At 43.3% G+C, this 24,940-nt stretch overlaps 1 protein-coding gene across 2 annotated transcripts in view; it reads right to left on the minus strand.

Annotated features, from left to right (window-relative positions):
- The window catches only part of ABCF1 (ATP binding cassette subfamily F member 1), a 41,801-nt gene that overhangs the window by 11,980 nt on the left and 4,881 nt on the right, over window positions 1–24,940 (minus strand). The window contains exons 2-17 of one of the 2 annotated variants that reach the window (XM_039341873.1): window positions 24,324–24,370; window positions 22,408–22,494; window positions 22,126–22,270; window positions 21,706–21,743; window positions 20,687–20,815; window positions 18,124–18,186; window positions 16,031–16,102; window positions 14,163–14,243; window positions 12,520–12,594; window positions 8,010–8,114; window positions 5,928–6,011; window positions 4,431–4,553; window positions 3,816–3,916; window positions 2,403–2,488; window positions 1,406–1,545; window positions 213–361 (exon numbers count right to left, since the gene is read on the minus strand). In XM_039341873.1, coding sequence (XP_039197807.1) covers window positions 213–361; window positions 1,406–1,545; window positions 2,403–2,488; window positions 3,816–3,916; window positions 4,431–4,553; window positions 5,928–6,011; window positions 8,010–8,114; window positions 12,520–12,594; window positions 14,163–14,243; window positions 16,031–16,102; window positions 18,124–18,186; window positions 20,687–20,815; window positions 21,706–21,743; window positions 22,126–22,270; window positions 22,408–22,494; window positions 24,324–24,370 — 1,525 coding nt within the window. Of the gene's footprint in view, window positions 1–212; window positions 362–1,405; window positions 1,546–2,402; window positions 2,489–3,815; window positions 3,917–4,430; window positions 4,554–5,927; window positions 6,012–8,009; window positions 8,115–12,519; window positions 12,595–14,162; window positions 14,244–16,030; window positions 16,103–18,123; window positions 18,187–20,686; window positions 20,816–21,705; window positions 21,744–22,125; window positions 22,274–22,407; window positions 22,495–24,323; window positions 24,371–24,940 lie in introns of both variants that reach the window. The other variant, XM_039341872.1, reaches the window with a different exon arrangement.

Below are 24,940 nucleotides of genomic sequence, written 5' to 3' on the forward strand. Positions count from 1 at the left end.
ATTGGTCTATCCAGCAGAAGGCTTCTCAAACTGGTCTTCTCCAGATGTATTAAAATGCAGTGTTCATCATCTGAAGCCAGCATGACCATCCAGAGGAAGCCAGCTTAGGACGGGACTAATGTAAGGAAAATAGTGAACTGGGTGGATTGCTTTGGAGTAGTTACCATGTTATTTTCCATCCTTCTGGCTGATATTCAGCTTTCAACAATTACCTGGCCAAGGAGACCCTCATGCGCCAACCTCCTGAGAATTTCTTGGTTTGCCTATTCTGCATTTCAGGGTTGAAGCCCAACCCAGCCAGGATTCGCCGAGCTTTGGCCTCTGCTGCCGCTGCTCCTGTCGCCCGCAGTTCCTCATAGACCTGGAAGAATAGGAAGGGCATGTAAGAACAACAGGCCGTTCCAGGTGCTAGAGTTAAGGTCAGGGTTAGGATAGGATGGAGACAGGGCCTTCAATTCTATTAACATTTTCTATTCAATTCCCTAAAAACTTTAGAAAATTCTGAGAGTGGCCATCTCAACACATCCGGGGCCACCAGGCTGAGAAAGTCTGGACTACTTAGTCCGGGGGTAGGCAACCTTGGCTCTTTTATGACTGGTGGACTTCAACTCCCAAATTCCTGAGCCAGCCATGCTGAGGGGAAAGGGAGAGGTTTCCAAGCTGAGCCATGCTAGCTCAGGAATTCTGAGAGTTGAAGTCCACGAGTCATAAAAGAGCCAAGGTTGCCTACCCTTGACTTAGTCCAACATGCTTTCCTAGACCAGCTCAACTGACACCCACAGTATTACGAACAAAAGCTCTGTCCATTTCACATTCCCTGCCATTGATGTTGAGAGACATCCTGTCTCCTCATCACAGAGGTACCAAACTGGCCCAGCAGAGATTGTAGTTGCTATTTATTTATTCATTCATTCAATAACCTGCCTATTATTATTTTTATAAACAACTCAAGGTGGCGAACATATCCAACACACCTCCCTCCCTCCTATTTTTCCCACAACGGCAACTCTCTGAGGTAAGTTGGGCTGAGAGAGATTGAGTGGAGCCAAATCACCCGGCTGGCTTTCATGGCTAAGGTGGGATTAAGCGAATTGCCACAGTTGCTATGCGAATCCATTATCCACAAGGGGTGTTTTTTTGCTAGAAACCAGAAGTAAATGGTAGTTTCCAGCAAAAAAAAAAAAAAAAAAAGTCATAAATTGTGATCATGTGACTGCAGGACGCTGCAAATCATCAAAAATGTGGGCCAGATGCAGAGTTGGGGGGGGGGGGAGAATTGTTAGGTCTGATGTCACTTCGAACAATTGCTAAGTGACCAGTCGCACGTCGAGGACTACCTGTCAACGAATCGCGGGCAACCCATCCCCACACCCAGGATAAAAAGCCCATCATGGCTCCTGCATACCTTTTCCAGGCGTTCTGCTGCTGCATCATCCCCTTTCTCCAGCTGGGCCTGCAGACGCTTCTCCTCCTCCAACAGCTTCAGTCGCTTGGTGTCAGCCTTGAGCACCGCTTGGACTGCCGGAGTCTCATCCGCAATAACCTCTGTGAGGAACAAGAGGAGAAAATGGAAAGAAGATCATCTGGCTGAAGAGGGCATCAACAAGCCTAATAGCATGATTTTAGGGAATGCGAAAACCTTTCAAACACATTTCTCTGGATCCTGAAATAGCAATCAGGGTGGCAATAAAAGACAAGCAATAGGCTTGTCTTCCACATGCAGGAGGTTATCTGCTTATGGACTTTAATGTCATCAAACGATGGGAAACTGGGCAGCTAAGAGATCTGACAGCCAATCAGAAAAGTCTGAGCTTCCTGTCATGTTTAAACACAGATTATGGTGCTAGTTCACAAGTTCCAGAAAATCCTTGGTTTCATGAGTTACAGGGGTCTAAACCAGGGGTAGGCAACCTTGGCTCTTTTATGACTCATGGACTTCAACTCCCAGAACTCCTCAGCCAGCATGGCTCAGTTTGGAAACTTCTCCCTTTCCCCTCAGCATGGCTGGCTCAGGAATTCTGGGAGTTGAAGTCCACGAGTCATAAAAGAGCTAAGGTTGCCTACCCCTAGTCTAAACCAAGGGTCTCCAAACTTGGCAAACATTAAGACTTGTGGACTTCAACTCCCAGAATTCCTCATCCAGCCATGCTGGGAATTCTGGGAGTCGAAGTCCACAAGTCTTTAAGTTGTCAAGTTTGGAGACCCCTGGTCTAAAGTGAGAAACAACAGAAAGTGCTCTCTGCCTAAAGGAAAAGATACCAAACTGACCGGCCTGCTACAACTGGGCACTAGATTTCAAACCTCATCAGCCCAGCAACATAGGAGTTTTAATCCCTCTCCCCAAAAAGGGACCAATGAGCCCAAGAGCTGCTTGGCTGTTTTTTTCCCTTTTATTCCTTTACCTTGTTCACAAAGCAGTACATCAATGTTGGGAGGGATGCTCAAGGCCCGGTTAGCAATATGTTTCAGCAAAGTGGTTTTTCCCTTCCTGAAAAGAAGGGTAGAGATCAGACAAAAGAGGCACTGGAGTTGACCAGCAAAGTTTCTCCCAAGTATTTTAGAATATGGAAGATGCCTGAGGAGAAACACAATCTACCAACTTCCCATTTCAGAGTGGTTTTCCGAGCAAGATATTAGTATTGGACAAATGTGGTGTTTTTTTCCCAAATGTTGGGGTGATCAAATAAAGCAGTAGAAATTCCAGGGGTAACACATCATCATGTGTAATTTGTGAAGGATCTCCTATTAAATGTTTTAGATGCCTGTTAGAGACTTTTCTCTTCTTCCATGTCTTATCTGTAGAACAATGGGAGGAATAGTTCGGATTTTTGCTTGTCAAATGTAATAATAATAATAATGATAATAATAATAAAGTTGGGAGGGACCTTGGAGGGTATCGAGTCCAACCCCGTTCAAGCAGGAAACCCTATACCATTTCAGACAAATGGTTGTCCAATCTTTTCTTTAAAACTTCCAGTGTTGGAGCATTCACAACTTCTGGAGGCAAGTAGTTCCACTGGTTAATTGTTCTAACTGTCAGGGAATTTCTCCTTAGTTCTAGGTTGCTTCTCTTGATTAGTTTCCATCTGTTGCTTCTTGTCCTGCCTTCAGGCGCTTTGGAGAATAGCTTGACTCCCTCTTCTTTGTGGCAGCCCCTGAAATACTGGAACACTGCTATCATATCTCCCCTTGTCCTTCTCTTGTTATCTGTGTTATCTGAGGCACCGTCTCTTGCTGGTCACATCTAGCCAATTCACTAGAGAGGGGAGGCAAGGAATGTTGCGAGTCCCGTTCCCTAAGGAGCTGCATCTGGAGGGACCCAGAAGAAGGGCCTTCTCCGTAGTGGCTCCCTCCCACTCTTTCATAAGGGCCTGAAGATGTGATTTTGCCAGAGGGCCTGGAGAACCCAGAGTGGGATGGAGCCCGTTAAATGGCTGATATGAGTGTTTGTTGTCACTGTGTATGTGTGCATGATATTATTATTTTCTTTTTTAAAAAAATCTATACTGTGTTTTTATTGTATGTAAGCCACCTACAGTCACTGAGAGCGAGTAGGCGGCTACATAAACTTTCTAAATAAATAAACTGAAATATTATATAAATGACGAAATATTATATAAATGACGAAAATCACTGTGGGTTCTGCAACCTAACAGAATTTTATTATTGGACCCCTCCCAATTAGTCCACTACAACATGGTCTCACCATATTGTTAGGATATATTTTTTTAATTTGTAAAAGCATTTCACAATACTTTTTGTTCAGGAGGCATTATAACACTTGTATAATAATCACTGTAATAAAATACACCTACCCATTCGGGCCCACCAAGCCATATCGGCGCCCAGCTACAATATATAAGTCTGCATTGACAAACAATTCTTTTCCGTGAGCTGAGATGCTGAACTTTTCCAGCTGAAACAGAAAATGAAGGATATTAAAGGGGTTTTTTAAAACATATTTCACCCACGAGATCTGTTTTTTGTTTACTTTGATGGTTCCAAGGTTGCATTTTATTGCCTTCATTATTTTGGGGATTAGCTTGGAAGATATTTGTGACAAAGTGCAGAATGCCACCACCCTAAGCAAAGATGTCACAATTTATCTGCACTTACTCTTACAGAACCAGACTGAGCAAAATGAGAAATTAGTATCGTCGTCAATTTTTTAGGATTTTTTTTTAAAAGATTTTTTTTTTTTTTTAAAAAAAGGTCCTTTTAAAAAGGCAAAGCTTATTTATTCACAATCCTGAGCAGGCAAAATTCAACAATTCTCAAAAATATAACGATCGTTTGAGGTCACAATGCCAGCAAGAGATAGAAATAAAGGTGCAGCTGAGACAAAAGCAAAGGAGAACAGAGAAATGGAGAGTGCTGAAGAGCTAGAGAAGCAAAGCTGGGGAGCCGAGTGCGAAATAAGACCGGGGTACCTTGATGTCCGAGGCGTTTTCCAGCATGGCTTGTCTCGAGGTCATTTCTGCCTGGGACACTGAGAAGTCATTCTCAGCCGCGTTGGCTGCTTTCAAGGTTGCCACCTGCCGCTCAAACTCCAGCTGGTGGAGCAAAGAAAGGCTCAGATCAGATCATTTGACAGTTTCACACAATGAAACTGCAAAATGTGCCGTTTTATTCGAGTTGCATGGCATCGGCACGTACATGGTCAAAGCCGAAATCTGAATTCCCCTCCCCTGAGCACATAGTATCAAAGCACAATTCCCTCCTCTAATTAACAGTCATAAATCACATTCTCCAATTAGTTTGAATTGCAGGCTTTCCCTCCCGTTCTCTAACACCAATTTTTATCATCTCTTATTTCAAGCTCTGAATTCACACACTAATACAATATTGTTATGTATAACTAACTCCCACCATATTCCGCCTCCTCCCACAGCATCATCTAATTCTAAAAGTAAAGCACAAGAAAGAAAAAGGCTGCATCTTCATATGTTGTCAAAGCAAGAACATCCAATGTTAGCAGCTTTGACAAAGATATAAGCATCTGTAAAACAATGGTAGTAAAATACCACCTACCCACTCGGACCCAGTAAGCTGTATCAGCACCCAGCTATAATATATAGGTCTGTTTACATAACTGCCCAATGCACATAACTGGGCACATAATTTTTGGGCAATGTGCATCCAGTATAAACCAAACAGGGAACATTAATTATAAATAAAACACCAGACAAAATCTAAAAACATGAAACCTATAACCAGTGTATCAGACAAACAGTTAGATACACTTCATCTTCCAGAAGACAGGCTCGTCTATTTTCCTGACCCAACAACTGGGGAAATAACTCATTTTCAAAACTTTCCTGAAAGCTAAGAGGATCAGAAGCATTCAAATAATCTCTGGGGTAGGATATTCATTCCAAAAAGGAGGCATCACAACAGAAGACACCCACCTCCTAGGTCCCATTTCAAGCTTCCTCCTTCCGTTATATATTCAAGATGGACAGTATTTAATATTTATTTGTTATGTACATGTAGGGGTGTGGGTCTGTACATATGTTGTATATAGTATGTTTAGGTGTGTGTCATGTATGTGTTTCACTTTGAGAGCGGGCAACTAAATTTCATTTTTGATGTGTGCCGTTGTGCCCACAGTAAAAAAATGACAATAAAGGTTATCTTATCTTATTTTATCGTATCTGAAGAGGAAATGAATCTACATGTTTCTGCTACAATTTCAAATGTCCCGCAAGCTACTTTAGATAGATTTCACAGCAGAGTTTATTCCCAATCTCAACTGCAGTGAGATTTATTTCTACCTTCCCCTGTACAATCTGCTTTTATAAACCCCTTAAAACAGGGAGAAGAGAATAAAAATAACACAAAAAGAATGTGTGTTATGACTGCAAAGTCAAGCAAAGTCACAAAAAGTAGAAGTAACAGTTGGCTTCCACTGGAGGACCACATCTAACCTGTTTCTTGAGTTTCTTCTTCTCCTTCTTGCTGAGATGTGCATAGGGATCATCTTCCTTCTTCTCATCTTCCTCCTCCGATGCCTACAGAGATTAGAGGAAACCAGTTCACGGCAGCCGAACGTTATCATGTCAGGACCAAAAAGAGTTTACTGTGAAATCTTTGGAGGTTGGATGCAGAGTTAAGTCCCGTCATGTCATCTCCAGGCCTCAATCTTACTTCAATAGACTGCCTTGACTACTTGGCTGCTTCAACTTCAATTATCACAAGTGACTCGTCTTAGGAAAGGGAGGAAAATTTCTACATAGTCGTTCCAATCTTATTAGAAAGTACATTAGAGCCGTGGTGGTGCAGTGGTCAGAGTGCAGTACTGCAGGCTACTTCTGCGGACTGCCGGCTGCCGGCAGTTCGATCCTGGCTAGCTCAAGGTTGACGTAGCCTTCCTTCCTTCCAGGGTCGGTAAAATGAGGACCTAGATTTTGCTGACTCTGTAAAACCACTTAGAGCAGTGGTTCTCAACCTGTGGGTCGGGACCCTATTTGGGGTCGAACGACCATCTCACGGGGGTCGCCAAACAACGCAGTCCGCCATTTATTTCCCCTTTTCCTTAGCTGTGCTACTCCCTTTTATTCTATTGGCTTTTGAAAGCCAATAGAATAGACTCTCTTGAATAGAGTCTAATTCTATTGGCTTTCAAAAGCCAATAGGAATTGTCCAGGCTGTCTCTGCCCTGCTGAGTCCGCCAAAAGTCCCATTCTGCAAACGGTGCTGCACCAGTTGAGTAATCCTCGACTTATGACCGGTTGGGGGGGGGTCGTGGCATTAAAAAGGTTGAGAACCACTGACTTAGAGCTGTAAAGCACCGTGAAGCAGTATTTAAGTCTAAGTGTATTGCTATTGCTACACTAATTGCTAGGATTCCTGTGAGAATCCCAAGTTTGTAGATTGACCGTTAATTTCATAGTCAAGTGGGGGGGGGAGGGCAGGGGAGGGGCACCTTCAGGAATTTAGTGGAGTTCCCATAGTGCCTTCCTGAGATCCTAAGGACTGTTTTCCATTGAAATTTTATTATGGCCCAATTCAGTTAAGGCAAGCTCTGGCCCCTCCAAGTAGAGTCCTTCCCCAGACGAAAGCTCTACAGTGCAGAGAGCAAGAACCAGGAGAAAATAATAGAAAACTTTATGGAGCAGCGATAAACAGGCTGTGCTGCTATCCCCATCATATCTAGGTGCCCCAGAAACTATTTTTCTGTAACACGTTCTGAGTCCCTGTAAATGGAAAGGGCTAAAATAGTCCTTTCTTTTTCTTTTTACATTTTGGGGAAATGATGGACCTATATGAAGAGCAGAGGCTTAAATAAGATCTTTTCATTTCTCGATTGCCCTCCCCCACTCCTCACATGATCACGTACAAATATTTTAAGACGTTTTCCCCAATTCATGATTAACATGGGTGGAGAACAAAGGCAGCAGTGTCAGCTCTAGAGCAGAGATCCCCAACCTTTTGGGCACCAAGGACCAGTTACGTGGAGAGCGGGTTTTCCGCGGACTGGAGGGGGCGTGGTTTTGTGTGCTGTCTGTATCCCGCGGATGGGGTTTGCTTGTTTGTGCGGACCGGTTGCTGGCATGCCACGGCCTGGGGGTTGTATCCCACAGATCGGGGGTTGGGGACCCCTGCTTTAGAGTAGTAGTGGTGAACCTTTTAGTGATCGAGTGCCCAAACTGCAACCCAAAACCCATTTATTTATCGCTGCGTGCTGGGTGGGCGTGACCTCAGTGGTCACAGTCGACTGGGTGGGCGTGGCCACGGTGGGTGTGGCCACCTTGATGGTGTTTGTGGGGAGGGATGCTTGTGGGGGCTGGGAAGGGTTGGGGGAGATCCAGGGGGTCTCTGGCGGGTTCGCCACCACTGCTCTAGAGCATTCAAATGTCTGAAATACCTTGCAGGATGTCAGATTCCTGAGGTCTGCTCTTCTTCCCAAGTCACCCACACTACCCCATCATACTTAACAAGGGGCCGCACAGAGGAAGGTGCATTAAACCAATGGGTTCATACTTCACCCTAGAGAATTGGATCCTTACCGGCTGGCTGTCCTGTTTGGACTTTTCTTTCTCCTCCATGAAGTTTTCCTCTCCATCATCCTCTTCCTCATCTGTCTCCTCTGCCTCTAGAGCAGCAAACATATTCTGCAACAATGGAGAAGCCAAGATCAAGAAAAGAATACATCATACATTATATTGGAAAGAGTTTCTCATTTGCTCACTTCCAGCAACTCCACAGGTCCTTGTCACAAAAGTAGTACAGATTGCATACAGGTGATCCTCGACATACTACCACAATTAGACCCGTTGCAATTTGCTTACTGAGTAAATAGATTGGCCAGTGATGCTCTTAATATGACTCTGCAGTACATCCTACAACATCCTGAATCTCCAAGGACCTATGCCAGTGATGGCAAATCTATGGCATGTGTGCCAGAGGCGGCACTCGGAGCCCTTTCCTTGGGCACACGCACCGTTGCCACAGCCCCCTCCTCACCAGCAGCGCCCCTGGAGGAGAGTCGCCCCCGGGCATGGCCCACGCACAGCAGCGCAGCCAAGTACAGAGTAGCCGGGCAACGGGGATAAGACTCCGCCCTTGTGTCCCGTCGCATGCAGATGCTGCTGCAAGGCACAGTTGGAGGGCGTGGCCGCCATGGTGCTGCTGGGCTGCCTGGATGATCTGTGGCGGGCTGTGGGGGTGGTGGGTGGCCCAGCTGGCAGGGCAGAGCGGGGACAGGGTGGGGGGGGCGGTTTTGGAGCACTCGGTCTCTAAAAGGTTCGCCATCACTGACCTATGCAAAGGTACTTTTTGTAGACCTTAGCTCAGCATTCAATATCATCATTCCAGATATTCTTCTAACTAAACTGAATCAGCTAACTGTGCCTTGTAAGTGGATCATAAGTTTTCTAACAGACAGGAAGCAGCAGGTGAAGCTAGGCAAAATCACATCAGATACCTGTACAATTAGTGCACGCACGCACACACACACACACACACCTCCAGGGCTGTGTGCTCTCTCCACTTCTCTTTATATATACCAATGACTGCATCTCAAAAGATCCCTCTGTTAAAGTACTGAAGTTTGCAGATGATACAACAGTGATTGGTCTCATATGAGACAACAATGAATCTGCATAAAGACGGGAGGTTGAACAACTAGCCTTGTGGTGCGGCCAGAATAATTTTGAATTAAACACACTCAAAATTGTAGAAATGATTGTAGATTTTAGGAGAAACCCTCTTATTCTATTACCTCTTACAATACTAGACAACACAGTATCAATAGTAAAGACCTTCAAGTTTCTGGGTTCTATAATATCTCAAGATTTAAAATGGACACCTAACATCAAAAATGTCATCAAAAAAGCACAACAAATAATGTTCTTCCTGCGCCAACTCCGAAAGCTCAGACTGCCCAAGGAGCTGCTGATACAGTTCTACAAAGGAATTATTGAGTCTGTCATTTGCACCTCTATAACTGTCTGGTTTGGCATTGTAATCAAACAAGACAGACACAGACTTTAACAGATAAATTAGAACTGCAGAAAAAACAATTGCTACCAGACTGCCTTCCACTGAGGACCTGTATACTGCATGAGCCGAAAAGAGGGCTGTGAAAATATCTACAAATTCCTCGCATCTGGACATAAACTGTTTCAACTTCTACCCTCAAAAATACGCTATAGGGCAGGAGTGTCAAACTGCCGGCCCACAAACCGGATGTGTCATGCTAAAACTGCACCCACCCCATTGCCGGCAATGGGAAAAAAGTTGCAATACACATTGCGACACATGACATGACAAGTTTGACACCCATGCTATAGGACATTGCACACCAGAATAACCAGACCACAAGGGCAGCTTTTTCACCCCCATGCCATCAGTCTGCTAAACAAATAATTCCCACAACACTGTCAAACTACCTAATAAGGCTGAATTACTAATATTCTTCCCATCTTTCCTATTACCTAACTCCTTGTCTTATGACTATTTTGTTGCTTGTATCTTACAATTTATATTGTTTTAGTTTCCTAGCATGATTTATGTCGATTGCTTATTTGGTATCCTATGATTATGACTAAGTGTTGCATCTTATGATTTATGATGAATGTATTTGTATGATGACTATGATCATGATTTATCACTCATAGCTTTATGTACGCTGAGAGCTTATGGTCCAAAGACAAATTCCTTGAGTGTCCAATCACACTTGGTCAATAAAGAATTCTATCCTATCCTAATTTCTGTTGCTAAGTGAGACAGCAATATGAGGTTTGCCCCATGATAGCACCTTTCTTGTCACAGTTGTCTAATCAATTGCTGCAGTTGATAAGCTAATAACACAGTTAAGGAGAACCAAGGAGAAATTTTCCGACAGTTAGAACAATTACCAGTGGAACAACCTGCCTCCAGGAGTGGTGAATGCTCCAACACTGGAGGTTTTTAAGAAGAAACTCGACAGCCATTTGTCTGAAATGGCATAGGGTTTCCTGCCTGAGCAGGAGGTTGGACTAGATGACCTCCAAGGTCCCTTCCAACTTTATTATTATTATGGATCGTCGCACAGTCAGCCAGATGTTCAGACTGGATTTGGCATGTTGTCTACCTATCGAGTCCTTACCCAGGACCTGGGATAGGCAGATGTGGATGTTTGATGGTATTACAGATATCGTCGCAGGATGGAAGCAGTTCCTAGTAAGGCCGCCTTTTGCAATTGACTAATAGCGAATTTGTCAATGCCAATGGTGTTCAAGTGGTGCTCCAATTGTTTTGGGATTGCACCCAAGGAGCCTACCCTTGCTTGCTTTTGCCACAGTCTTTCTATTTCTATTGTAGGTCTTTGTATTTTGTTATCTTCTCCAGTTCTTTCTCTTCTATTCTGCTATCTCCAGGCACTGCCACGTCCACTATCCAGACTTTTTTGTCTTTCTTATCGACAATTGTTAAGTCTGGGGTGTTGTTGTTGTTGTTGTTATTATTATTATTATTATTATTATTATTATTATTATTATTATTATGTGAATCTGGCTTCCCCATTGACTTTGTTGTCAGAAGGTCGCAAAAGGTGATCACATGACCCCCCCCCCGGGGACACTGCAACCATCATAAATACATGCTCGTTGCTAAGCATCTGAATTTCAATAGTGTGACCATGGGGAATGATCATGTGAAAAAAAGGTCATGTCATATTTTTCAGTGCTGTTGTAACTTTGAATGGCCATTAAAAGAATGATTGTAATTCGAGGACTACCTGCAGAAGGGCATGATATAGAATACAGGTAATCTTCGACTTACAAAGTTCGTTTCGTGACTGTTTGAAATTACAACGGCACTGAAAATAGTGTGACCGTTTTTTCCCCTTTATGACCGTTGCAGCATCCCCAGGGTCACGTGATTTACATTCGGATGCTTGATAACTGACTCACATTTATGACGGTTGCAGTGTCCTGTGGTCACGCAATCCCCTTTTGAGGCCTTCTGACAAGCAAAGTCAATGGGGAAGCCAGGTTCACTTAAAACACAGCGCTACTAATTTAACAACTACAGTGATTCACTTAACGAATGTGGCAGGAAAAGTCGTAAAACGGGCCCAAACTCACTAAACACGTTTCACATTTAGCAACGTAAGTTTTGGCCTCCGTTGCAGTTGTACCTTGAGGAGTTCCTCTATATCAGGGGTAGGCAACCTTGCCTCTTTTATGCCTCATGGACTTCAATTCCCAGAATTCCTGAGCCAGCCATGCTGAGGGGAAAGGGAGAGGTTTCCAAGCTGAGCCATGCTGGCTCAGGAATTCTGGGAGTTGAAGTCCACGAGTCATAAAAGAGCCGAGGTTGCCTACCCCTGCTCTATATTGTTGTCTAGACTGAAAGCCAGCTTGCTATCTAGTGGGTTAAGTAACTGGACTAAAAGCAGATAAACCAGAGTTCCAGTCTTGCTTAAGACATGGAAGCCAGCTGGCTGACCTTGAGATAATCATTCTTTCTTAGGCCTAGAAGAAAATGTTGCCTAGAAGACTGCATGGACTTATCCATGTAGTACCAGGAGCTAAGTCAGACCAGAAGACAAAAGCAAAGGAACACAAAATTGTCTAAACTGCTCCTAAAATCCTAGGAACAAGGCCAAGAAATGTTCCATTGTTGGGAGGCTTCCGGGAAAGACTGGACAACAATTGTCTAGGGATTGGACCTAGAAGATCTGCAAGGTGGTTTCCAAACCTATGATTCCATGATCCTATGAAATTACACAGTTTTGTAGCTTCTTTTGTCCATATTCCTATTTAAACTTGCAAACCCTAATTAAGCTGGCATCATTAACAATCTCGCCCACCCTAACTGACAGTTGCATTCAAAGACCTTGAACTCTCTTTGAGGGACACCACCTTGGCTTGTTTAAGATGCGGATAACAGTCCAAAGGTTGAAACAGCTGCTCTGAGCTTGCTGAAAAGGGCAACACTCAGCACACAGAGCAGTAACGGAATCACATGCATCTTCCACACAACCATCAAAACTGGCCATTCTGGCTTCTTCATTAGATTGTGTACACTTACCTTGGCTGGCTGATTCTTTTTCCCTTTTGTTTTTTGAGTAGTTTCTTCAGACGGAGCAGCTTGTTTGGCTCCAGCCTAAAATGAAAACCAAGGAAATGGGCATAAACATTTTGTTAAGCAAGGAAACAAAACAAAAACACAATAGTAATTCCAACTCTCTTCCAGTTTTGCAAATAACCTAATTGTTGAAATATAACCATTAAAAATGATCAGCCTACTCAGAAACATCCTTAAGGGAAGAAACTATTTTAAATTCAAAACAGTCTGCTTCCTGCTTATCAGGGATGACAGCACCCTACCCTTGTCCCACTAGATCAGGGGTGGGGAAAGATGGCCCTTTTATCTCTCTCTCTCTCACACACACACACACGCACACACACACATGACAAAAGCAACAGCTGGAGTTTTGATATTTGTTTCAGTATCACTCATCCAGTGTCATCATAATTCAAACAGTCACTGAATGAGAGATCGATAAGCCAGGACTATTTGTATTGTAGTTAGTAGGGTAAGAGACAATAATGCCACAGAAATGGCATTTGGTCACCGCGATGTAAAAAAGATGTTGAGACTCTAGAACAGTGGTTCTCAACCTGTGGGTCGGGACCCCATTTGGGGTCGAATGACCATTTCACGGGGGTCGCCAAACAACGCAGTCTGCCATTTCCCCCCCCCCCTTTTCCTTAGCTGTGCTATTCCCTTTTATTTTGAAAGCCAATAGAATAGACTCTCTTGAATAGAGTCTAATTCTATTGGCTTTCAAAAGCCAATAGGAATTGTCCAGGCTGTCTCTGCCCTGCTGAGCCCGCCAAAAGTCCCATTCTGCAAACGGTGCTGCACCAGTTGAGTAGTCCCCGACTTACGACCGGTTGAGTAGTCCTTGACTTACGACCGGTTGGGGGTCGCGGCATTAAAAAGGTTGAGAACCACTGCTCTAGAAAGAGTGCAGAGAAGAGCAACAAAGATGATTAGGGGACTGAAGGCGAAAACATATAAGGAACGGTTGCTGGAATTGGGTATGTCTAGTTTAATGAAGAGAAGGACGAGGGGGGATACGATAACAGTGTTCTAATATCTCAGGGGCTGCCACAAAGAAGAGGGAATCAAGCTATTCTCCAAGGCACCTGAAGGCAGGACAAGAAGCAACAGATAGAAACTAATCAAGAAGAGAAGCAACCTAGAACTAAGGAGAAACTTCCTGACAGTTAGAACAATTAACCAGTGGAATAATCTGCCTCCAGAAGTGGTGAATGCTCCAACACTGGAAGTTTTTAAGAAGAGTCTGGACAGCCATTTGTCCGAAATGATATAGGGTTTCCTGCCTGAGCAGGGGGTTGGACTAGATGACCTCCAAGGTCCCTTCTAACTATTATTATTATTATTAGCCTTCACAGTTGTTACCCTTGGAAATTGAATAGGAGAAGACAGCAACTTAAGAGATCACTTCCAGTTCAGATCAGTGTTTCAATATTTAGGGTCTGGCATCCCCTGGAAAAGATGAGCTCAAACCCTGAATTCTACCCGACGGAGCTACTTTGACCAGCTAACAAACAATCCCAACCAGAACCTAATTAGTGATCTATCCATCAGCTGGTCTCTGTGGACTTTGGCTCTCATTCTTCTACATTCCTCTTCTCCTGCACCTTAGATTTTTCCTTGGGCTTGTTTTCTTCTGCTTCCTCCTCATCACTCTGAGCCAGGGTGGCAAACGCTGAGCCTCCTCTCTGAATGTCAAGAAGGGAGGGAGGGAGAGAGAGAAATGACACACAGAATGACTCAACCCAAGCACAAGTTCCACACAATAAGAAATATATATTTATATCTCGACATTTCTTTTTTCCTGCTCTCCTGGAAGCAAAAATGAGGGATGAATGTCAGGATCTGCATCTGTGTTTTCGTTTCTCCTTCCCGAAAGGTACTCAGTCCCCCTGGGGATTGTTCGCTCTTCCTGGGCCCTTGTCACACAAACTGTCTACCGTCCAGCCTGCATAATGGCCAACTTCTTTGTTTTCTCACTTTTTTTTTTTCTTTCAGAAATTTTATTAATTTTATCAAAATATAAAATACAAGGAAAAAAAATGTGGAAAACTAAGACAAAATGGAGGGGGAGAAAAGGGAGATAGTGTAAAGGAGGGAGGGGAAAAAAGAAAAAGGCACTGACTTCCGACTCTCCTTAGCATAGCAGAAGGTAACAAACTTATAACCCCAACTTTTTGCTTTTGCCCAACAGATATAGAAGCCATTTCTATAACAATTTCTCACTTCTCTTCTACAACAGTATCCATATCTATGCTAGTATTCTTATTTGAACCGCTTAAGAGCCAGTTTGGTACAGTGGTTAAGGCAGGGGTAGGCAACCTTGGCTCTTTTAGGACTCGTGGACTACAACTCCCAGAATTCCTGAGCCACCATGGCTCAGCTTGGAAACCTCTCCCTTTCCCCTCAGCATGGCTGGCTCAGGAATTCTGGGAGTTGAAGTCCACAAGTCATGAAAGAGCCAAGGTTGTCTACTCCTGGGTTAAGGCATCAGGCTAGAAACTGAGAGACCATGAGTTATGGCCCCATTTTAGCCACAAAGCCAGCTGGGAGACTTTGGGCCAGTCACTCTTTTTCAGCCAGAGGAGACAAGGACAAATCTTTCCAAAATTTGTCAAAAAAACCCTGCAGGGATTTCTCCAGACAGTCACCAGGAGTCAAATCTGACTCAAAATAATTTTTTTTTTGGGGGGGGGGGGAGAGAAAGATTTACCATTTAATAAAAAAGATACTGCAGTCCAAGGGTATTATTTCAGCTCTACATTCTATGTAAATAAATTCTATGTAAGTAAAGACAAGGATAGAGAAAGCTTGAACAGCATTCTTCAAGGATTCTTTTGCAGTCACGACATAAGCCTAAGACTGAAAATCAGGCTTGTCAGATGCTATATTTTTCCTATCCTGCTCTATGGAGTAGAGAGCTGGTCTCTGACAGAAGGCCACCTGAAGATACCAAAAGCATTTGAAATGTGGATTTATAGGCGGCTGTTACGTATAAGCTGGGTTGACAAGGTCAGAAATGAGGAGGTGATCAGCCGCCTGGGAAAGCCAAGGGAAATCATCAAAACAATTAAAAAACGAAAATTAGAGTATTTCAGACATGTGATGTGACACCCAGAAAAATACGGCATACTCCACTTAATCCTCCAGGGAAAGATTGAAGGCAAACGAGGTCCAGGCAGAAGAAGAACATCATGGCTTCAAAATCTAAGGGACTGGTTTGGACAAAACTCAGCAGCACTTTTTCGTGCGGCTGCTGATAAAAACAGGATCGCCAACATCCGATAACGGATATGGCACAAGAAGAAGATTCTATGTTTAAACCGGCAAACGTGATCCGCCTCCTTGATAATATGATGGTGGTTGAAAATTAATTAGAAAAGGCTTATCAGGTGATGTGCCCAGCTTACCAAGCTACAAAACTGGCCATTAACATTCCATGTCAAGTATGAAGGATACAACTGAAGTCACAAACCTGTTGTTTTCCTTTGTTCTTCTCATTCTTCTTGCTTTTCCCCTTTGTGTCTTCCTTATCCTCTTCCTCTTCCTGAGTTAGAGAGGCAGACATTCCATTGTTATTCATTTTGCCAGTGAAACGAGGAATATTCACATGTCAGAAAAAGTTAAAATGGTGATTACGGTTCTGTGATTGAAGCTCCACCTGGTTTCTGCATGTATGGTGCACATACAAAAAACAACAACAACAAACAAGTAGAGTTTTGATCACAGCATCGCAGCTACCACTGCAACTTTTTTTGATCACACTTTGCAGGCACCTCTTGAGTTAAGACTTCCCCGCCAGGCCCCTTTTCAGAATGATGGGCTTCCAAGACAAGAACAAAGAAAGAGAAATCTTTTCTATACATGACTTGATTTCTATACATATATATGATTTGTGTGACGGACAAGGTTTCAATGTCCAGATAAATTCCCTGGGAAAAAAAGGGAAGCACCAACAGAAGTGCTTTGGAACTAATCCATATGTATTTCCTTCACTGTCATATAGCTACAAAATGCTCCCACAGATCTAGCTTTAAAGTACTACTGCGTGCTTACTTCATTTATATGTTTCACTTTAATGGCTAAATACAGTAGTGGCCAAAATTGTGTGAAACCTTTTGGGAAAAGTGTACAGTAGAAATGCCACCTTAGGTTACGTTTCCACCAATTTTTCTTCTAATTTCTTTATAAGTGTAGCCTTGTTCACTTAATAATACTATTTTACATCGCTTTCTGGGCAACCAGCCAACTCTTTGCACCATTACTTTAATTTTATTATGTTTTACAAGCTCACTAAATGAAAGAACACAAAAAAACCCCAACCAACTTGATAGCGATCACATAACACACTAACAAATGTCCTCCTCTCAGCTTCAATACATGACATCAATAACTGTGATTGCCAAAACAAGATGACTCCTGATTGGCTCTCTAAACACTCATGCTCATTGGCTACAGTCAGATGAAGGAAAGCTACCTGATATCAACCAAAGCAAGTTGTGCTTTCTTTTTCTGGTTATTTGGCTATAACTTTTCATAGAATACAGTACAGATAATTGAACAAATTTTGTTGCATTACATTCTTGATTAAATCATCTTTCCATTGATATATAATTTTATGGTATTATTCCCCCCAAAAGTGGCGTTATTAGCCATCAAACCTCAATACATTTTTCCCAAAAGGTTTCCACAATTTTGGCCACTACTGTACATTTAAAGATCTCTTTGAGCAATGTCTACTACAGCTTGAGCCTTTTTGATTACAGCGATCATAGCAAGGTCCTCTGTCAGGTGGAAGTAAGCAGAAGCACTTGTGAAAAGCCTCAGGCTGAAAACTTTATTGTTTGTCACCTATATTACAAGAATCTCGCCAGACTGCTTGCCTTCCCCTGGGACTGGCCAGATAAGGCTTCCTAGATTCTGGGCGAGGTCATGCTTATGCCATTTATGGCAGCGTAAGGACTCCAACTCAATCCTCACTTGACCCCTTCCTCAAGATTGAATGATCCACCAGGATGCTTGCAAGCTCTCATTCTTTGCACCAAGTATTGCCTGGCCTCAGTTTATTGGCAGTCCTCGACATATGACCTGGATTGGGACCTGAATTTCTGTTGCTAAGGCAGGCAGTTGTTAAGCAAGCCAGGCCTGATTTTATGACTACGGCTTTTAAGCAACTCATGTAGTCACTAAGCAAATCCATCTTTCCCCACTGACTTTGCTTGTCAGAAGCCCCCTGGAAAGGTCACAAATGACAATCACATGACCTCAGGACAGTGCAAAAATCGTAAATACTTGCCGATTGCCAAATGTCCTGTTTTTGATCACATGACGCTGGGGATGCTGCAACGGTCATAACTGTGAGTACCAGCCATAGGTTATTTTTTTTCAGTGTCATCATAACTTTGGTCATTAAACAATTGTGACGAGTCACGTTCTACCTGTATTAGCATTTGGACTTTGGAATAGCATTTTTGAATGCTGTTTGTCTTCTGTGATCCAGCTAAGCTTTCACCTCAGAAGCGAGTTTGTAAGTTGAGACTATCTGTACTTCAGACAGTCCAGACTGACCTTTTGTTTGGTTTTAGAGCCTTTTTTTCCTGGTTTCTTTGTTTTTTCATCATCAGAGGCTGCCTAGAGAAATGAAGTTGGATTTCGATTATTTCTGTACTCGTTTTACTTAGGAAAATGCCGAAAAGTCATCTCTGACATTCATGCTATGCTCAGCAAAAATATCTGGAAGGTAAAACTTCCAAGATTGGGGGGGGGGAACCTATGAGGAATCTGACCATCAGGATACCTAGATATCTGCAATGCCTTCTATTAGGAAACAGAATTTATTTTGATTGTTGGGAAAGAGCCAGGGCCAATCAAACTTTTATTATCACTGCCTAGGAATTTGGAAAAGCACACCTCAGCTCCACTGACAACCCTTCTGTCCTTTTCATAAAATGAGACTTTAAAGTAAATGCTTTCAAGAAACAGACGAGACCAAAGAAAACCCAGACTGATGACAAAATTAAACAGCATTCTCGACTTAATGACAATTTCTGTGGTTAATTGTTAAGTGGGTTTTGTCCCATTTTATGATTTTTTTTTTTGCCACAATTGTTAAGTGAATCACTACAGCTGTTAAGTTACTAACCCTGTTGTTAAGTGAATCTGGCTTCCTCAGAGATTTTTTTTGTCAGAAGGTCACAAAAGGAGATCACGTGATCCTGAGACATTGCAACCATCATAAATATGAGCCACTAAGTCAGGGGTCTTCAAACTTGGCCCTTTTATGACTTGTGGACTTCAACTCCCAGAATTCCTCAGCCAGCAACGTTGCTGGCTGAGGAATTCTGGGAGTTGAAGTCCACAAGTCATAAAAGGGCTAAGTTTGAAGACCCCTGCACTAAGTGTCTGAATTTCCATGACGTGACCGTGGGTTTGCTGCAACAGTCATTTGAAAAATGGTCATATCACTTTTTTCAGTGCTGTTGTAACTTAGAATAGTTACTAAACGAATGGTTGTAAGCTGAGGACTTCTTGTTTATTCCTGCTGTGCTCAAAGGAGCCCTCATCAGCAGGAGGAAACTCTGATCATTCACTGTAGCCCTCAGTCTTCACACTTCCCCCAAGCATTAAAAAGGGCTACATGCAGGCATTACAGCTAGCTTTAAAACAAGAAAAACAATGGAAACATGGGTTGCGTTATCAACTGGGCTCACAGACCACTCCCATTTACTTTTAGATCTGGCAACATACAATCCTACTAATTAGGGGCAAAGACTACCATTTGAGGGAATAAAGCCCCCCCCCCACCTTCTGCCAATCTAGCATGGGATCCATTACATCAGTGGTTCTCAACCTTTTTAATGCCGCGACCCCCAACCGGTCGTAAGTTGAGGACTACTCAACTGGTGCAGCACCGTTTGCAGAATGAAACTTTTGGCGGGCTCAGCAGGGTAGAGACAACCTGGACCATTTCTACTGGCTTTTGAAAGCCAATAGAATTAGATTCTATTCAAGAGAGTCTATTCTACTGGCTTTCAAAAGCCAATAGAATAAAAGGGAGTAGCACAGCTAAGGAAAAGGGGGGGAAAAATGGCGGACTGCATTGTTTGGCGACCCCCGTGAAATGGTTGTTCGACCCTAAATGGGGTCCCGATCCACAGGTTGAGAACCACTGCATTACATCAATGGCCTCTTTGCTAATTGGCCAGGTAGAGCGCAGTGCTGGGGCTTGCATAATGCAGCCAATCAATGTTGTATCTTCTGCATTGCTGGCTGGAATAGAACAACATGCAGTTCCTGCTAATCTGCATCTCCACCTCATTGCTACAGTTGATGATGGATTTGGGATTTTAACAAGGCTGGTTAACCAGGGAAGGTAGCCTGATTTATAATTGCTCTGGCAAAATTTTGAGTTAAAATTATTCCTTCCTTCCACTCTATTGGACTAAAGGCAGAAAGTCAGAACTCTTAATGACCCTGTTAAGCTTTGTGAACTATGCTATGTGCCTTCAAACTGAGTCCAGGGTACATCCAGAATTCTTTAAAATCAGCAAGCATACAAATATTTTTTCTGTGGCCACGTGGCATGACCCACCCCAACAGTTATATCTTGTTCTTATTCCTTTCAAGTGTACCCATTTGGGGGATGGGGGAGGACAACATGTACTACTGAAGCCTGCATCACCTTAAGAGTAACTCCTAGGCCAGGGGTAGGCAACCTTGGCTCTTTTATGACTCGTGGACTTCAACTCCCAGAATTCCTGAGCCAGCATGGCTCAGCTTGGAGACCTCTCCCTTTCCCCTCAGCAAGGCTGGCTCAGGAATTCTGGGAGTTGAAGTCCACGAGTCATAAAAGAGCCAAGGTTGCCTACCCCTGTCCTAAGACAACGGCATAGCAATCGCAGATGGAGCTGCCTCTCCTCTCCATGGCCTTTTCCGCCAGGTAATTGTTATTTTTTGATCCACTCTTTTCTTTTTCTGACCCTTTCCTCACATAGCAGGGTGAGGCAGACAGGACTGCTTTCAATATTTTTACAATTCAGCTAAAGGCCACATGAAATAAGGCTGCCCACCCCGAATCTGGAAACTTAACCGTCAGATCACTCCTGATAGATTATTCCTGAATGCAGCTCACCTTGTTGCTCTTATTCCTGTCAAGTTTGATGGGCTTTAAGATTTTTTCTTCTTCTTCTTCCTCTTCTTCCCCCTCCTCCTCCTCCTCTTCACTCTGCTCTTGGTTCAAGGCAGCAAACACATTTCCTCCCTGAAGGAGACAAGGAGAGAAAAAACTTGAGAGAAGAATGTCTAGAAAAGAACCAGGGAACGGAATCTAGGCACCAGAATGAACTGGCCCCATTTTTTTTTTCCAGGTCACAGAATCTGATCAAGACACAATAGTCTACCAACAAAAAATTGGTTGAACTCCCCCCCCCCCTTTTTTTTTTTCTTCCTTAGTCTCTCATGGAATACTATCAAGGAACATAATTTGAACAGACTCCATTAGTGGCTGTCTAGTATTGGGTTAGGAATATGATCAGAAGCACTTTTCTTTGCCTAAAGACATAACAAAATCCTGATCATTAAATGGCTCACAACTGCCAATGACATCATGATCTTAATGAACATGACAATAATTTTCAAACTGTATTAATTTCCTCCCAAATTATTACCATTACATAGGAAGAAAGGCCACTAATCTGATTACTTTTTCTTTAAATGTGGAATTGAATGTCAGCCAGCTGGGATGGAAGTTCAGCAACATCTAGAAGTCATGTTTAATTATTATGCGCATCTCCTTAATTAATTATACCCATCCCAATTTAAGTTATGTTTATTCTGACCACACATTCTGAATTCCTTCTAACTCCTTTCCCCAGCAACAGCTTCAGGGGCCACATAGACTGATGTGTCCTAGGAGTAAAATATCTGCCAGTAGACGGGGTTCACCCGGGCACCACCTTGTTCACTGGAGGGCATAAGCTGTGCAGAACAACATTTTGTACTTTCCATTACTTGATCTTTTTTTAGACAGTTACAGGTTGCAAAAGTTAGTTTCCTGCATCCAAACTCTGTTCTTCATAAAGTAACTCATTCCATTTTCACTTCTCATTCTTGTCCATCAAAGAAGTACTTTGCAAGCATCCGGGAACTTACTTTCTTTTTGTTGCCTCCTTTGGTGACAGGAATGGGCACTGGAAGAGAAGCAAAAAAAAAAAAGTCACACTGGGTTGTAACCTAGAGAGAGACTGTAAACAGGATCAAGCTCACAATCTGAAAGACACACTCGAGCATTCTCCCCAATCAAAGTGCTTTGGACTACAACTCCAGTTCATACCCCAACTGGCAGAGGATGGTGGTCTTGAAGAAGGCATCCATTTCTCGGCAAACTTGCCTGAAATCGTGCAAGAACTTGCCACTCATCCATGAAACCTTGTGAGGTCTCAGGCAGGAGCCTTGAAATCTTCCATGGCCTCAGCCACTTATAAGCTTAAATGGTAGGAGGTCCTCACCCCGCCAAGGCTGACCCCCTATAACCGGAGTCTGAAAAGCAGAATGAAAACCGCAGCCTCCCACCTTCTTCATCCTCATCACTGGCTTGGGCAGACAGCTTCTTCAACCTCTCAATCAGCTGGCTCTCCTCCTCATCCTCTTCTTCTGCTGCCAGTTTTTTCTTCTGCTCTTTTTTCTTGTCTCGTCGCTTCTTTTGCTGCTGCTGCTGCTGCTGTAGGCAAAAGACCCACCCCCAGAAAAAGAGACGGTCAAGGGATGGGCAACCTGCTTACCCTCAACAGAGTAACGACTTGACTACAAGGTCCACGAGGACCTACCCCATGAGATGCTTTGGAAATGACCTGCCTGTTGCTGTTGCTGCTCCTTCTTTTCTTTCTCTGCGGTCTGATTCTCGCTGGAGTGTTTCTCCTCCACAGCCAGTTCCTCGAAGAACTTGGGGCACAGGAAAGAAATTTGGGGGAAATCAAGTGGCAGAAAGATGACCACAGAGCAATAAGATATTTCTAACCCTGCCACTCCTACTGCAAGGGTGTGTTACTTTCTGGCACTTGGGAACTGTAAGGAGATGGGTGCAGGAACTTTCAGGATTTCCGGGAGGATGACATTTGGCTGATGCCATGATAGGATGGATGGAACAATGTTTAGGTGCCTTGGGGATAAGTTAAAGCAGAGGTCACCAACCTTTTCATGCCAGCGGCCCAGAGGGAAAGGGAGCAGATGGGAAATTTTCAGACCCACATACACATGGGGCCACGCACACCTGCACAGCATTAGCAGCCCCATTTGTGCATGTGCAGAGGGGCCAGCTGCTGCCTCTGCTAGCCCTGCATGCAAGCAAATGGGCCGCGCAACCCACACAGAGCTAGCAGCCCGTCTGCATATGCGCACGTGCGCTAGCCATTTCCTCTGCTACTGCCATGTGCATGCGCAAATGGGCTGTGCAAGCCATGTGCACTAGCAGCCCCATTTGCACAGGCACTAGCCATCACTGCTTCTAGCCCCGTGCGCATGCGCAAACAGGTCTGTGGGCTCTAGTGCGAGTGGGGGTGAGTGCGCACACTGGCCAGCCTGTCAGGGGACCCCTGAGTTAAAGTACAGTAATAGGGACATTATGTTCCTTATAAAAGTCTCCAAATAGAGAATACAGAATTTGGGAAGGAATGGAATTAGGCTTTTCACTAACGAAAAGGAGTACATTAAACTTCTGCAAGATTTAAGGCACTGATTTTATTTTTTTAGCTCCTCCATCACCTACAAAACCAAGTGCCACGTTCAGGTAATCCTCGACTCATGACCAGAATTGAACCCAACATTTCTGTTGCTAATTGAGACAGTTGTTAAGTGAATCACTGCAGTTGTTAAAATTAGTCACACGGTTGTTACGTGAATCTGGCTGCACCGCTGACTTTTGCTTGTCGGAAGGTTGCAAAAGGGGATCACGTAACCCCGGGGAACAGCAACCGTCATAAATACGAATCATTTGCCAAGCATCTGAATTTTGATCACGTGACCATGGGGATGCTGCAACAGTTGTGTGAAAAATGGCCATAAGTCACTTTTTTCAGCGTGGTTGTAACTTCGAACAGCCACTAAACGTAGTGTTGTAAGTTGAGGAGTCCCTGTATTTTGACTGTGCTCATTCTGGGCTTAGAAAAGAAATGTAAAAAGGAATACTGCATTGAGTAATGTGGATAGCGCTCCTTAACCTACCAAAAGGATGATGGAATTTATTTAAAGCAGGAAGATGGCCTTCTGTCTCACACACTGATGCCTAGCTGATCCTAGGCAGCTCTTAACAATTGCAAAATAATTTCTTTTGGGCCCCGTCCCTGTGTCTTTTTTGTGTCTTACTGAAATTACAGGAATCAAAGTTCAGGGTTCAATCTGGGTAAAACCATGCACAAAGAGCTTTTACCCCAACTTATATCGGACACTCAGATCTGTATTTAAAGAACTGTGATAAGGGTACTTCTTAAGGGATACAGAGAAACATTTTTAAGACGGGGGCTTGATTTTTGCTCCACAATTTTGACTTCCAGAAACCCTAAAGACTACAAAACACCCTTCCATCTTTCCAAGATTGATAAAATAAGGACCTGGGTTGTTGGGGGCAATATGCTGACTCTGTAAACCATTTAGAGAAGACTGTAAAGCATTACGAAGCGGCATATATGTCTAAGTGCTATTGCTAATGAGAAAAGCTAGTTTCTCTTGATTAAAAATACCTGTGGTAAAACTTTTAAGCAATGACCAAAACTTACTGATTTTTTCGTCTTTTTATCCTTCTTTCCCTTCTTTACCAATTTGTCTGAAAGAAAAACAAAAACAAACAAACAAAAAAATCAAAACAAAAACAAACAAACAAAAAAGTCAAAATGAGAGTTGCAAAGTACCATTGTTCTGAAGAAGCTCCAAGACTTGCACCATTTGGTTCGGTGTCCAACCAAAACAGAATGAGAATAGGAAGATGGGAATACTGGCAAACTGAAAAACATTTCTTGTGCTTGGCAAAGTATGAGCCAGTGTGATATAAAGATTAAAGTATTGGATGGAATCTGCAGGTTGAAGTCTTTATTTCAGGGGTCTTCAAACTTGGCCCTTTTATGACTTGTGAACTTCAACTCCCAGAATTCCTCAGCCAGAGTTGCTGGCTGAGGAATTCTGGAAGTTGAAGTCCACAAGTCATAAAAGGGCCAAGTTTGAAGACCCCTGCTTTATTTGAATCAGAGTTGAAAGGAACCATGGAACCTAAGAGATGTTGAATCAATCACAATTACTGTGCCTCCCAGAATTGTCGTCATGTGTATAAAATTAGGGGATTTTCACAAATACCGCTCTAAGCATCTAAACCAAATATAGTACTTTAAAAAACAAAAAG

The sequence above is a fragment of the Crotalus tigris genome, unplaced genomic scaffold, assembly GCF_016545835.1.
Source record: "Crotalus tigris isolate CLP2741 ecotype Arizona unplaced genomic scaffold, ASM1654583v1 scf7180000017773.841730, whole genome shotgun sequence".
Classification (NCBI taxonomy): Eukaryota; Metazoa; Chordata; class Lepidosauria; order Squamata; family Viperidae; genus Crotalus; species Crotalus tigris.